The sequence below is a fragment of the Octodon degus genome, unplaced genomic scaffold (genome assembly GCF_000260255.1).
Source record: "Octodon degus isolate 3935 unplaced genomic scaffold, OctDeg1.0 scaffold00176, whole genome shotgun sequence".
Classification (NCBI taxonomy): domain Eukaryota; kingdom Metazoa; phylum Chordata; class Mammalia; order Rodentia; family Octodontidae; genus Octodon; species Octodon degus.
Genome location: NW_004524752.1, coordinates 3,048,588 through 3,063,701, shown reverse-complemented (window position 1 = coordinate 3,063,701; position 15,114 = coordinate 3,048,588). Strand labels below are relative to the sequence as shown.

General features: G+C 36.7%; 2 protein-coding genes across 5 annotated transcripts in view; both read right to left on the bottom strand.

Annotated features, from left to right (window-relative positions):
* Positions 1-374: 374 nt before the first annotated feature.
* Positions 375-15,114, bottom strand: part of LOC101563481 (torsin-1A-interacting protein 2) — a 41,908-nt gene continuing 27,168 nt past the window's right edge. For 3 of the 4 annotated variants that reach the window (XM_023703577.1, XM_023703575.1, XM_023703576.1), the window contains 4 exons: positions 6,073-6,251; positions 2,985-3,488; positions 2,288-2,389; positions 375-1,232 (listed from right to left, as the gene is read on the bottom strand). In XM_023703577.1, the coding sequence (XP_023559345.1) occupies positions 475-1,232; positions 2,288-2,389; positions 2,985-3,488; positions 6,073-6,106 (1,398 nt within the window). In that variant the 5' untranslated portion in view covers positions 6,107-6,251 and the 3' untranslated portion in view covers positions 375-474. Of the gene's footprint in view, positions 1,233-2,287; positions 2,390-2,984; positions 3,489-6,072; positions 6,252-13,090; positions 13,178-15,114 lie in introns of those variants that run through there. The other variant, XM_004643466.2, reaches the window with a different exon arrangement.
* On the bottom strand, positions 11,760-13,091 carry LOC101582006 (torsin-1A-interacting protein 2). Its single transcript, XM_023703578.1, has one exon. The coding sequence runs from the start codon at positions 12,851-12,853 to the stop codon at positions 12,458-12,460; it is 396 nt and encodes a 131-aa protein (XP_023559346.1). The 5' UTR covers positions 12,854-13,091; the 3' UTR covers positions 11,760-12,457.

Genomic DNA, 15,114 nt, shown 5'->3' with positions numbered 1-15,114 from the left:
TCATTTTAATATATAACATTTTAAACCTGATTTACTTGAAAAGGCAAAGAAAATCATGTAAGGTCAATTTTTAGCTTCTTCAAAGCTTAGATTAAAAGATTTTGCAAATAGCAAAAAACTAAAACTTTTTCCCTAATAAATTCACTTGTGTTTTTCAGGCTATTCCCTCACATTTATCAACCTCCCTCCAGAAATGGAAGGCCTTTTAAACTTATTCTTTCAGGGCCAGGAAGATAGCTAAATGCCTGCTTAGGCAAGCACAGGGACTGGGGTTCGATCCCATAGTCCTGCTGGCCCTGCCCTTGGGGTGTGCTAACCACATGGATGTGGTGGCACACACCTGTAATTTGGGTAGGCTGGAAACAGGAGGATCCTGAGTCTGAGCTATGTAGCAAGACCCTGTACCAAATACATAAAAATTAAAAAAAAACTTGCATAAGCTGAGGCCTTATGTGACCAACTCTGTGCTTAACTTTATAAAAAGCACCCCCGTTCTTCTATGTTCCTCACTGGCTGGACAGGCAGTACCAGGTGTGAAATACGGCTCCACAGCCCACTCAACTTGTCTGAGTCCATATGGTTGAAGGAGCTGGGGGTGTTGGAGTTGGTGAACTTGGCCCAGAGTAAATCCCTCACTTTTTCTTCAGTTTCTCTTGGGCCAACATTTGCTTCTAATGTTTCCTTTTCCAGCAGAACAGTCAGCACGAGGGCCTCATCTTTAAAGGCAGCATTCTCATGATCACAATACTTGTAGAAGATCAAGGTGGAGCCTGCAGGAAGAGATTCAAAGTGGTGTACCACAGCAGCCTTCTGGCCATTTTCAAATCCGTAGCTCAGTTCCAAGTCAACGATCAGTTTGACTGTGTCACTGTCCTGCAAGGCTCTCTCAGCCCCATCAATTGTAATGGCAGAGACTTTCTGGGCAGAGGTGTAGGCATCAGCAATACAGTGGCTCAGGCACTTCAGGGTCTCTCTTCCCTCTTGAGCTGCTGCAAATATGATGGTGGCTGGCTCAGTGGGATTTGAAGCATTGAGGTGCTTCTGGAGAAACTTGCGTCCTCGCTGCCACAGGAAGGAACTCTGGCCTGGAAATTTATCCTTTAACTGACTAAAGTGAGCCAAGAAAGCCTCCAAAGCTGGATTTTGGGGAACTTGCTGGGCTGGAGATGAACAGTGGCTAATAACAAAACACAGCACAACAGCCCCAACCAGCAGCGTACAAAAAATAGAGCCTGTCGAAAAATGAGAAAATAACAGAAATTCAGAGAACACACAAGTCAAAAAGCCTGTGGTAAAATTCAAATGACGTAGAGATCAATAACAGATTTTACTAGAAGTTCTAAATTCCTTTTGCCTAAAGCTTTTAAGCTTTCACTATTCAAGTCTGCCAGAAATACTTTTTCTCTAATCTCTTCTTCAATTACTTGAATACACAATATCTTTGCTATAAGGTAAAAGCTGGGTTTATCCATATTCTATTATTAATGATGTTTTAGAAGTGAGCTATTAGGATTTTCTTCCCAAAGTACTTAACAACCTATAGTAGACATCTTTTAGGAATCAAAACTTAAATATGCCCCTTGAGAAGTTAGTACACACTGGTTGAAAAGGAGGTTTTTTTACTAGGATTGTAGCTCAGTGATGGAGCACTTGCCTAGCATATGCAAGGCCCTGGTTTCAATCTTTTTCTTTTTTTAAATGTATTTAGTACAGGGTCTACATGGTCTCACTACACAGACTGGACTCAGAGTGATCCTTCCATTTTCAGCCTCGCAAGCACTCAGATTACAGGCACATGCCACCATGCCCAGTCTCATTCACAGTCTCAGTATGCCCTGGGGGCGGGGCCAGCATGGCACACAGGATCTTGGCCAGCCCTTCACCTTCAATCTTTTTTTTTTTTTGCATTGTCAGGTGCTTATACTACTGAGCTACCTTCCTGGCCCTCTGTTTTCAATCTTCACCACCACTACCACCACTAAATAAACAAACAACTCCACAAGCCTTATAAACAGGCAATTTTAGTGTCTTTTTTATAGAAAGATCAAAAGCCCTTCCTACTATGAGAATTTCCATTTCATTAAGTTCAGCAGAACATCAGATAGTACCCCATGCCCAAGGAAAAAACACCCTTAAATTTTATTTTATTAGGATTCATTATCAAACATTTTTTAAAAAAATATTAATGAAATGTTTAAATTATTTAAGTGTGCTAATATTATGGGCATTTGCACTGAGGCTTTATGAACATGAATCAACACTGCAATAAATCTAGGTTTATTCTCACCATAGTTCCAAAAACTCTTTTTGTTAATCTTTTTTATGGTATCCTGTGCAATGTCTTTCTTTTCTCCCAGTGTTTGTGTTTCTTGTTCAGGACTTTCAGTCTCTGGGAAAAAAAAGAAGAAGAAACAGTATTTTAGACAGTCTACTAATTAATAGTCCTTATACCTTTATACAGATCACCAAATTGACTAAAAGAAATTCTACATTTTGTAAGTTTACATAAAGATTATAGACTAGCTCATTTTTGCCAGACGTGATGACACTCCACTATATTAGCTTCTTTCTTACATATAGACTGTATTTTTTAAACAGTATCCTCTTTTCCTCTCACAGTCATGACCCAGAAGGGCCTATGTTCTTCCCTGGCTTTTCCTTTTGCTCTCTTACTTTCCTGGCCACTACGACATGACTGCTTTTCCTTCACACATCACGCTCTTCCACCATGCCATTTCTACATTTAAGCCTAACCGTGGATTAAAACTTGTTAAACTGTGAGCCAAAACAGAACCCTCCCTCTTTTAAGTTACAGATGTCATGTATTATGTCTCAGCAAAAACAGTGTCTTAAGACACCAAGGTTCAATCTCAAGTAACACACACACAAAAATAAAAGTTCTCTGAAAAGGAGGTTTTGATTTAGCTATGTTCTCAGCAAAAGGGTGAAATAAAATCAGGTAGTACTTCAGTAGGTTCTCTCACCTGGTGAAGTCCATCGCTTCCTAAGTGAATCCTGGCTCTCTTCTTTGTGATGACCAGTACTTTGGTCCTCCTGAGGGTCTGTGGTACATGACTCCTGAGAAGCTTCCGTTTCATGATTTACCTTCTCAAGAAGAGAGGCAGAACTGCTTCCGAAGTTTGTATCCACTCTTTCCTTGTCACTTGGAAAATGATTAGCATCTGGATCCAAGGGTTCTTTATCCAGGTTTTCTGCAAGGAGGTGATCCTTTCGTTCCCCATCCTGAAAACTCAGGTTGTCCTCATTCTCTGTTTCATCTTTTGGATATTTCGCAAAATTTGTTTCATCTGAACTTTCTGGTGTCTCACCTGTGTGTGGCTTTTCTGGACTTTCTGCCTCTAGCTCTTGGTTGTCTTTGTTAAGACCAGAGGCAGGGTATGGGGTCTGAGCTTCTTCAGTGGAACTTGCTGTGACTGTGGTTTTCTGTTCGTGAGAATTTACTGATGGATCATTTTCCAAATGAGAGTCTAGTGAGATAAAAATTTATAATTTTCATTGAAAAAAATTTCCACACTTTTTTTGTATTTAACAGGTCCCTGATTTATACAGTGGCTTCTAAAGCACTGTTCCTAAACAACACTACTTCACTTGCAGCCCACTGAAGGTAATTAAAACTTAATATCAATTAAATCATATTAGTATATGTAACAACTAATAGTAGTATAAAATAATTTCAAATGTCAGAACCAATTTTTGGTTATATTAAATATATCCTTTTCCTTTATATTAATTTTATTGAGAAAGAAGTAGCAATGAGACAGTTTCAAAACAGGTTAGTAGAACAGTTATAATAATACATTGCATACTGTCTTTGCAGTTGTTATTCATAGTACAAGAAGCAAAGATATCTTATCTAAATATATCCTTTTCCTTAATGAAAGGCAATGATTATCAGTGACAGCTCAAACCATCATGCCAAAGGCTGATGGAGAATTTTATCATGGATGAACCAGACTGACAAATGCTGCAAGAACCAGTCTTAACATGACCAAAAAAAGAGAAAACCAACTATCATTAATCTGCAATGGAAGACTCTTACCCCTCCAATGAAGTATTCTTGCTAAACAATTAAACTTGAATCTGATTAAGCTTCTAAGAGCTCAAGAATTAGCAAATAACAAAAATAAATAGCAGGAAAAGAAAAAAAAAAAAGAGGGTTAAGCTTCCATAGAAGGCGCATCAACTAAATATAATGTGTGGCCCATTAACACTCACTCAGATCCAGTTCTACCTAAGCCAAACATTGAAGAAACCATTTATGAAACAATCAGGAAAATCTGAATTGCCCAACATTCAATGATCTTAAATATTATTGATCTTTTAGGTGTGATGGTGCTGTGATTTTTTAAAAAATGTATTTAGTACAGGGTCTACAGGGTCTTACTATGTAGATCTGATTCTCCTGTTTTCAGCCTCCCAAGCACTGGGATTACAAGCACTTGCCACCACGCCCAGTCTCAATCACCATCTCAGTGTATCCCAGAGGTGGGGCCAGCATGGCACACCAGGGATCAAACCCTGTCCCTGTGTCTGCCTAAGCAGATGCTTTAATCTGCTGAGCTATCTGGTGGGCCCTATGTTGTGATTTTTGAAAAAGAATTTCTATAGAGGTTATCTACATGTGCAGACAAAAGAACATCAGGTATGCTGACAGAAAATGAAACTCTTTAATGGGTACATGAAGGTTCACTTTATCTGTTTGAAATATCCTTTTTTTTTTTTTTTGTCCTGTCTTTTTGTGACAGGGTCTCGCTATGCAGTTCAGACTGACCTTGAGCTCATTTTATAGCCCAGGCAGGGCTTGAACTCGCAATAATCCTCATGCCTCAGCCTCCCAAGTGCTGGGATTATAGGCATGCATACCAGGCCCAACTATTTATGTTTGAAACAGCTATAATAAAGCTTATTTTAAAAGGGCAACTTAGGCAATACATCAATAAAATGTATGTGGCCCAAATGTAAAGCAGAAGAAAGAGATGACTGTGAAGGAAAAAAAAGCATGAAACAATTTGGAAATTCAGAAAATGTGAATACTGCAAGATATGTGATGTTATATAAGATATAACTTTATTTTGGGTAATTTTTTTTTAGAAGACACTGTCTTTAAGAGATAAAATATTTACAAATAAAATGATATATCTTAGATTTATATTACAGTAATCCAGGGCAGGCAACAAGATCAACATTATGTTGCTATGATTTAAGCTGAAAGTTGAGTTGGGGAGGGGGTGGCTCATTATACTGTATAATAAGGAAGTTTAACTTCCTTATGGTAAAAGATGTAATGTAAGTACACCTTCTTCATCATCTGAAAAATCTTTTTTTTTTTTTTTGGGGGGGGGGGACCAGGAATCAAACCCAGAACCTCATTCTTGTCAGGTAGGTGCTGTGCCACTGAGCTATATTCTTTTATATGCTTATTACATACGTTTTTTTCTTTCTTTTCCCCCCTCATTTATGTTTTTTGTTACAGGGTTTCACTACGCAGCTCAGACTCATAGTGATCCTCCTGTTTTCAGCTTCCCCACCACTGGGATCATGGGCATGCGCCACCATGCCCAGACTCGTAAGCTCAGCATGCTCTGGGGGCGGGGCCAGCTTGGCATGTGGGACCGGGGATCAAACCTTGGTCCCTGTACTTGCTAAAGCAGGTGCTTGGTCCACTGAGCATGCCTGATATATCTTATAAGAAAGTTGAAGATATTAATCTCATTCTTACCTAAAATTGACATATCTCCTCTGAACTTACACAACACCAGTTTCTTGCATCTTATAAACATAACTGTAAAGATCTACCATCTTTTTTAAGGACCCACTGTACTCTGCCAATGCTATAGGTACTTAATACTTGAGCCTCTAAAACATTTATCTTCCTTATATTTGGGGCTAGAATTGTGGTAAAATCCAATAAATGGGAAAAAATAAAAGTAATCCTAACTAATGAATTAGTTTACTTCAAAATTTCAGGTTTTAGTTTTCAGAGATACTCTCTTTTAGCACAGTTCTAGTTTCCCACAGCACAAACCTTTGTGCTGAACAAACTAGTCTTACCCTCTGGAAGATCCCTAAGTCCACTGTCCGTCATGGTTGTGCTCTATCTCTTCAGCGTTTGGACTACTTTTTTTTAGTGTCTGGGTTTCTTTGTGAAGATATCTTGTTTTCTTCTTGTCCCAACTCCCAAAACATTCATGCTTCCCTCCGACCCAGGAAACAAGGATTATATACAGTGACTAAAATAAAATGGAAAAAATTAAATGACTTTTTATTCATACAAAGGCAAAATGCCAATTTCAGCAGTATTTATTAAACCTCTCTAGTATGGAGTAATATTTCCTCCCTGAAATATTTTTAGTAAAGAAAATTGCTTTCTACCTTTCACCAGGTTCAAATTCTAAATCCTACCACACACACACACACACACACACACACACACACACACACAATTCATCTTGCAGAGATGTCGTAATTACCAAATATACTACAGTGTAGTTAAAAAAGTATAAAAAGACCAAATGACCAAAATCTTAAACAGAGTAGCTCTCAAATTAAAAATACTTCTGAGTAGAATGTAAATCACTGAAGCAATCACTGCAGATTTCCTTTACATCTTCCATTTAATCTCATGTTACTTTCTCGTGGAATACCGATCAGAAACTTTCACTTATTAACAAATAACAATGCAAAAGTACTGCCTACAAACTACGATGACTGCCCTGAAGGATTAGGATGTACACATTTAGGATCACGTCACTGTCTTAGTGGCTTTCCCAGCACTCTTTCACAAATTATGCGAACAGGTAACACTTTATTTGATGCTCAAAGAAGACAAGAGTATTCGCTCTATATGAAAGAATCAAAACCAGAGGACAAAGCAACACTACTTGATCAGGTAATTTTCAAATTTTTTTTTAAATTTATGTGTGTGTGTGTGTGTGTGTGTTTGTGTGGCCAGCTCAGACCACCAGGGGGCGGGGCTGGCTGGCATGTGGTGCTGGGGGATTGAACAGTGATCCCTGTGCTTTGCTAAACTTGTTCTAAATAGGTGCTTTAGACCACTGAGCCATCTCACCAGCCCCAGATCAGGTAATTTTATAGTTAAATCTTACTGTCTAAAACAAGCTAAGCTGGGTAGAGAAAGTGTCAGCTACTCTGGAGGTTGAAGGAAGACTGCCAAATTAAGGGCCAGCCTGGATAATTTCACAAGACTCTACCAAAGTAGACATTGTTCAAAAAAGTAAGGAGAGGAACAGCACTGGAGATGTAGCTGAGTAGCAGAGTGCTTACAGCATGTTCAAGGCCCTGCGTCCAGTCTCCACTAATAAAAAACCAAAGTCAGTCCTTTAACATATATTACCTATAAAAATAAAAGCAGAGGAGCTGGGGAGATGGCTCAGTGGAATAATTGCCTCCCTGGCAAGCGCAAGGCCCTGAGTTCAATCCCCGGTTCTGCAAAAAAAAAAAAAAAAACGAAAGCAGACTGATAAAAAGATTAAATACAAAAATATATGCAAAAGAACTTTATAAAATTTTATCTTTTTATAGCTTAAGAAGCTACTCAACTATCCTTTGTATTCTCACAGTACTTCCACACAACTGAAATTTTATAAATTAGGTTAAATTCTAAATACCATGCCCCATGTATATAGTAAGCACTGAGTTTTATTTTAAAAGCACATAAAAAATGAACCTATGAATAAAAAGTGATTCAGTACATACACTGGGACAGACAGGAAAGTCAGAGGTCCTTTTTCTACCTTTGTAACACTCAGGAACATGTCTCAGATTTGGAGAGCTCATTGTTATCCCCACTTTTTTTTTTCTTATTTATTTATTTATTTAGGGTATTGGGGATCAAACTCCCCAGGACCTTGCACTTGCCAGGCAGGCACTTATATTGCTGAGGTATGTCCCTGGCCCCCTTTTATATTTTTCAAGTTCCTGGTGTTAGGCTTTAAGCTTTTCTTTTATTGCAATCACCGTGACTAGAAAAATATCAGCATTACATACAACCAATAAGGAATTAATATCCAGAATATATAAAGACTCCCACAAACCTGTAAAAGACAAGTGGGAATGAAATGAAAATGTGGGCCTAAAAGATGAACAAGCAGATTACTGAAGAAAAAATCAAAATCCTAATGAATATGTAGAAAGAATACTCTAAGTGAAAAAAGTTAGCAATTACATAGTTTTACATAGAAATTTAGAAATCTAACCATATACAGCATTGTAGGACAGTCGTATGACATTTTTTTGGTCTCGTTTTCATTACCCTTGATTTTTTAAATAAACATTTACTTGAGAGACAATATGGTAGTAATTGGTATGACATGACAAGCCATACATATTTAAAGACCAGAATGACAAGCATTCCAAGCATGACCCTACTATTACACATTGCTATCTTCAGTGCAATTGCTTAGTTCACAGGTATCAACATATATAGTTAGTCAGGGTGAGAATTCTACCAATTAACTGCTAGTTTAAAAAACCTGAAGATTCTCAGGATCATTGCCTTAACTATCTTGTGCACGTAAACCTATGGCTTTGCCCCTGTCATGTTTCCTAGCTTTTCTCCTTGCCCTCTCTTCATTGTCTAATCCTTAAGTTCTCGCTTTCCTTTTAATTGTGTTATACCTACTGTTATTTCCTCTTTTGAGTTCTTACACTAGGAAGACTATATGATACTTATACATGTGAGTCTGGTTTATTTCACTTATATCTTCAAGTGGCATCCACTTAAATATAAAGGCTTCGAGTTTATCATTCTTTATAGCTTAATAATTAAAAATACCACATCTTTTTCACCCATTCCTCAGGTGACGGGCATCTTGGTTGTTTCCAAGATTACTGGACTATTTTGGAATATTTTGCTGAATTCACGCATCTACAATATTTAAATGACAATGGAATACCCTACTCTGACAAAAGTAAACCAAAAAAAGGGATACAAATGAAGGACCATTTTGTATCTGTATACTGAAAATAGGATACATACACAGCTACTTTCTCTTAATTCAATGAATAGAAATATTTGCACTAATAGTGTTTGTGGACAGGATATCATGTCTGCATCTTGTACTATGAATAATCACTACGAAGACAACAATATACAATGTATTAGTTATTTAAATTGTCCTAATTGGTTTTGAAACTGTCTCACTGTTGTTTCTCAATAAAATTATTTAAAAAATTAAGATGAAGAAATATGAACAAAATTAAGTATTTATTAAAAACTGAACGTTTCAAAAAATAAGATACCGTTTCACAACCAGATTAGTATAAAAAAAAACCAGCCAATACTAAGTATTGGGGGGGATACTGAAAGAGAGCTCTTCAGTCCTACTGGCAGTGAGGGAAACTGTTCCTATCAAGTGGGAAAGCAACACAGCAAGTAAAATCAAGACATGTATATTGTATTTTATACACCAGCAACTCCACTTTTAGACACATACTAGAGATACCCACATACCCAAGCATGCCTACTATAGTATTAAATGAAGAAAAGGTAGAAAACCTAATTATTCAATAATAGTGAAGTGGATAAAAAAAATGTGGTATATTCTCATAATGTATTATATACAACAATTAAAATGAATTACAACTAAAAAGTAAAAGTATATCATATTTATACCAACTACTACATGGACTATTCTAGAATAATGTGCAACATTTTAAGTCATACTACAAAGATCTAAACTGAAAGTTACAGAGATTTGTTAATTTTTTTCCTTTATTTTATGAGCTCCAATATATGACACGGATTTCTGAGTTATATAACTATGTAACGTGTGGTAATACAATCTTATCTCAAAGCAAAGTACCCTTCTCGCTGTAATATTGTTATTCCTTTCATTGTCCCATATACTCAGCATATAATGTCACCAAATAGGTTTGTGATGAGGGCTCAGGCAGTCCTGATTAATGAAACAGAAAAATATGCCTAAATTATAACATAAAATATCATCAGGGTCATTCATATGCTGGAAACCTCTTTATATGTCACTGGCAAAGGAAAGTGTAATCATCACAGGCTGAATATAATTTACTCAAAACACCTGTGATCAGAAATGTTTCAGATTTCTGAGGTTTTCAGATTTTGGAATACCTGTATGAACTTCACTGGCTAAGCAGTCCTAATCCAAAAATCCAACTACTATGTCAATACCTTCCAGATAAGTATTTACTCAGTTCCCAACTCTTTAACCCATGTAAGTAAAATACTATGGATGTGCTGTTGCAGTGTTTCTCAAAATACAATCCACAGAACATCTATACAAGAATCCCCTAAGGTACTACTCCTGGACTTTATAATATACAGTATTCTAGACTTTATAAGCAATCTAATAAAAATTTTTAGATTTTTTTTTTTTTTTGGCGGAACCAGGGATTGAACTCAGCCCCTTGCGCTTGCAAAGGAAGCACTTATTCCACTGAGCCATCTCCCCGGCCCCTCCTCAAAAAGTTTTAGATTAAGACTCTAGAACACTAGAACTGCCAGGTTCAGTTTAGGTGTTGAGAAACCAATCATATAAACCTTTTTTTAAAAAAAAATTTTGGCCTTATTATTTAATACAATTGGTTAAAATAAAAATATATACTTTTTCTAGAGTGTGCTAATATTTAAAATTTCACATATGAAGAATGTTTTGTAGTATGTGTCTTTGGAACATACACATGCTTTAATAACTACAAACAATTTAGGCAGCAATAACAAGGATCCTAATATGCTCAAAAGTCCAATCTCAAAATAAACCCTCTCTTTTTTTAGAAGCTTGAGAATAGCCAAGTTCTTAATTACACGACACTGGTAAACTAGTCTTTACTCAGTTCAGCAGTCCATAGTTTATTCAGAAATGTAACAGAAACGCCATCATGACAAACATAAGGCAGATACAGGGGTGAGTTTCTGGAGTACATTAGTTACACAGAATTACAAATTTACGTTTTACATGTGGCAAGTATGATTTATTGCATTATCAATAATCATTCATTCCCCACTGCTTCCTTCCTGAAAGAATTCTGATTTTACCAGTGGAGGTAATATGGCCTACTGGGGAATGCCAACTCCATTCCCCTTGGCCACACTCATGTTCCAGTACCCTCTAACAAGATGTGAAAAGAAATATTCTAGGGACTTCTGCAAAAATTTTTATTCCCAAATAAAAGTCAGAATTAAAAGGAAAAATCCCTCTGCTCTCTACTTCCAGCATTTGGTTGGTGCTAAAATGGCTGGCATACTCAATGAGGAAATAGCCATGAGGAAAAAAGCAAACATAAGGATCCCAAGAGAGGACAAAAAAGAACATGGGTCTTTAATAACATCTTTGAGCTGCTACATAAGCACTAGATCATCAAGCATGGTAAGTGGAATTTAAAATTTGTTCAGCGGCTTCTGAGAGATTTTAAACAGATTTTTCAGAGTTGCCTGTCACACTGTTTCAGGATTTTCATGAATAAGAAGCTAGAAGGTACTACTCCTGGACTTTGTAATATATAGAGTCCTAGACTTTAATAAGTGGCCACTGTCTAATAAGGCTTTATTAGTTTTAAGAAAGATGCTTCCACGACTGCTCAGAATATATATGGAATCCTGATAATTCTTTCTTCATAAATCTCATCATACAAGTATTTTCCCATTTCCAGGACAGGACATTTTAAGTTCAGAAATCACAAAGACAGGACAGTCTTTGGTTATACAGAACCAAGTAAATGTAAACAAACAGCATTTTAAAATCTTTTTATGTAACTTATGTTATATGTTGCCTTACGCAATGTGACTTCTCTGATAGTGACCAGTTTTTAATATTCTGACAACCACTTTACGTATGAGTCAAACAAAATCAACACATATATGAATAAATTTTATATATGCACACATATACACATACATCTTTATCATTGATAAGGGAGAAATTTAAAACAAGTATTAAAATTTATTGGAATAATCTAGAAGCCAGCAGCAATGAGTATACTTTCCCACATTAGTTATTGTTAGAAATACAGTTATTTGACATACAATAGGAGGCCTGCCTTTAGGACTACCTTCTCCTATGTCAACAATTAAGCTCTGGAACAACTTAAGAGACAAGCTAGTTCCAAAACATCATTTATAGGGATTACAGATTAGTCTGGTTCTAGATGAACAGTCTGTCTGGAATACTAAATTCACACTGAACAAAGTGTAGGCTACAGAAGCAGAAACAATTTAAGGAGTTCCCCCAAACAATGATAATCTGGATCAAATTTAGAAATAAAAGGCTGGGAGTACAGTTCTGGTAGTGCACTTGCCTACCAGCACGCATGGGGCCCAGTTTTGATTCCCGGCACCACAAACAAAAAGGAAAAGAGAAGAATAAATTAGTTATTTTTTCATCTTCCTTAGAATACTAGCAAAAACTCTCTGGAGTCACCATGATTTTAACCACTATAGAAGTTACTTGTTTTGGCCAAGTTTTTTGTTTAAGGTTTTGTCTGTTCTAGTCAAGATTAACTGTAATGCAGGATTAAAACCAGCTACTCTGGAGTCATGTATCCTTTTTCTGACCAATGGAGGACCAAGAAGAAAAGGATGGCAAGCTTTTTCAAAGGTCCACCTGGTGAGATTTTGGGGAGCCCACTCAAGTGGGAAAGACCAAGGAAGAACAAGGCTTCTATTAGCAGGATTATCAGGATAACATTCAGGGCAATAATCAGCTCTATTAATACGGTCTAAAAAGACTTGGTAACATTCATTTTCAACAAGTTCAGTTTGGTACAACCAGTGGCCTAGTTCTAAACTAGGAAACCACTGTTGTCCACAATCAGGACAATGTGAATTGTCTGAGAACATCTGGATTTAGAAAGACAATACAGAAAGCAATGTAAAACCAAGAAGCAAAAATGGTTACTATAGTCTTGTTACAGGTTTGGTTTAGTAACCACTCAGATGAACAAACATTACTTGAAGAGGGTTAACTTTTGTCTTGCACCTCAGTGTAATTCTTTAAGATTCTGCTATCTTTCACTCGATCACAACAGTCTCTGAACTCAAGGACCAATCCAGTTTATAATGTTATCAGTCACTTACTAGCAGCACAGATCTTATAATAGCTTCTCCAAATCTCAGCTTCTCAAGAAAAGATAGGATTCTGGTCTAAATAAGTTATTTTTGTCCTTGGGCTTTATCTTGTGGTTGTGATGTCACACAGGGGAACTTGGCTTACTCTACTTTGCTGATAAGGTTATTACATTTGGTGATATAGAGAAGCTGACAGGTCCAATGAATCTTTTTTCCTGGTGCTGGCACTCCTGCTGTTGTAATACATGTAACCAAGTCTTAAGGCCTTGGCACTTTACAGCGATGTAGAGGGCTCAGGAAACCCTGGCAGTCCTGTTGAACGTGGATCCAATGGAGTCTGTCTTGGGAGAACCTTAATCTGGACCCAGTCACAGAGAAGTAGCTGGTGTTGAGTTGGCTGAAGGATCTGGGAATGCGTCACGTACCTGCAAATGATAAAACTTCAGACGACTCATATGGGCTTTGCAGTTGCTCACAATATTATTAGAAACATGCATTTGGAAATTGGGTTAGTTAAAGTAGATGAGAACTGGCTTGTGTGTTTTCCCATGACAATTTAGTATGAATTCAAACTACTTTATCTGTTGGGAACTATTCTTATGTTCATATGGGCAGTAGGAAGGGTTGTGGATCATTTAGGATTTACACTAGGACTGACTTAATTATTTTTTAGGACACTGTTTCTTTTTTATATCCCTTTAGCACTTTGGTTATAATAAAGTTTGTATAATTATGCTTAACCTGGTAAACTTTGCGATCACTAATATATCTCTTCTGTAAAACAGGTGTGCCACATAATGTATATACATTAATAATGACAGACTGTCCATGACAGACTTCAATCCAGCCAGGAAAAAGCTCACAAAATTACAGGGGTACCTCAGTTCACAAACTTGATTCTTTCCACAATTCTGGTTGCAAATTGAGCTGGATGAAAACCGAATCAAATTCAATAGTTAAAATCAATGTTGACCTTATGGGTAAATTTGATTCAGTTCTCATCCAGTTTGGTTTATGTCCAGATTTGTTCAAAAGAATTGAGGTTCATGAACTGAGGTTCCACTATGTTATGTACTATTCCTAGTAGGAACTTGGATAAAACACTTCTGAAAGCTGAAAAAGGAAATCAATAGAGTAGATCTCACTGCCCACACATATCTTACAGGTTGATGCACATGGTCATAAGAGAAGTCAAGTTAGACAATGCCCTCAACAACAGACCTGAGTTATCTTGAAAAAAAAAAAAAAAAAAATCAATCAGACAGAATTTGTAGATACTGTCCATCATCTTTGCACTTCCTCACAACACTAAATGTGACATGTAAACAAGTGGCAGAATAGGATACAGGGAACAACTAGATGGCTCCCTAGGTTCTATTACAGAAGATCAAAATAAAAATATATACTCTTTCTCAAACTTTGCTTTCTGCAAACTGAGGCTCAATCATGTGAGAATACAGGTCACTGGGGAACAATTAGGTGGTTGTATTGTATGAAGAACTGGTCTGAAAAGCAGAAATTATAGCCTTACTTGTAGCCAGCAAAAGTATTTTCCTAACAGATACTCAAAAATAGTTTGATTCTAGATTTTAAAGTGGCAAGTTATAAATTCAATAGAAGAAACTGACAATGCTAGGAAATGGGGCCCATATTTCGATGGGAATCTCAAAGTAGATCAAAGACAGTCAGTGTAGGTATAGAGATAGACTTAAGTTTAGGTAACAATGTATGGGTGAGAAGCACCAATTCAGCTCCTCAGGTTGAACAAAAGGTACATCTGCTAACTCAAGGGCTTATTTGGTGGTGACAAGACGGGGAATAATAGATGTCCCTACATCTCTGTTGACAAGTTTTAGCAACATAGAATTTCAGTTGTGGGATTAAATCTTGAATCTAGTTATAGCACATATGGACAGTGAATAAAATCCATCTACTTGTGTAGCTCATAAAACATAAATGATAGAAGTTATGTTACATGACTAAGCCTGTCATTTATTTTTTATTTTTTTAAAGAAATGCTTTTTATTTATTTA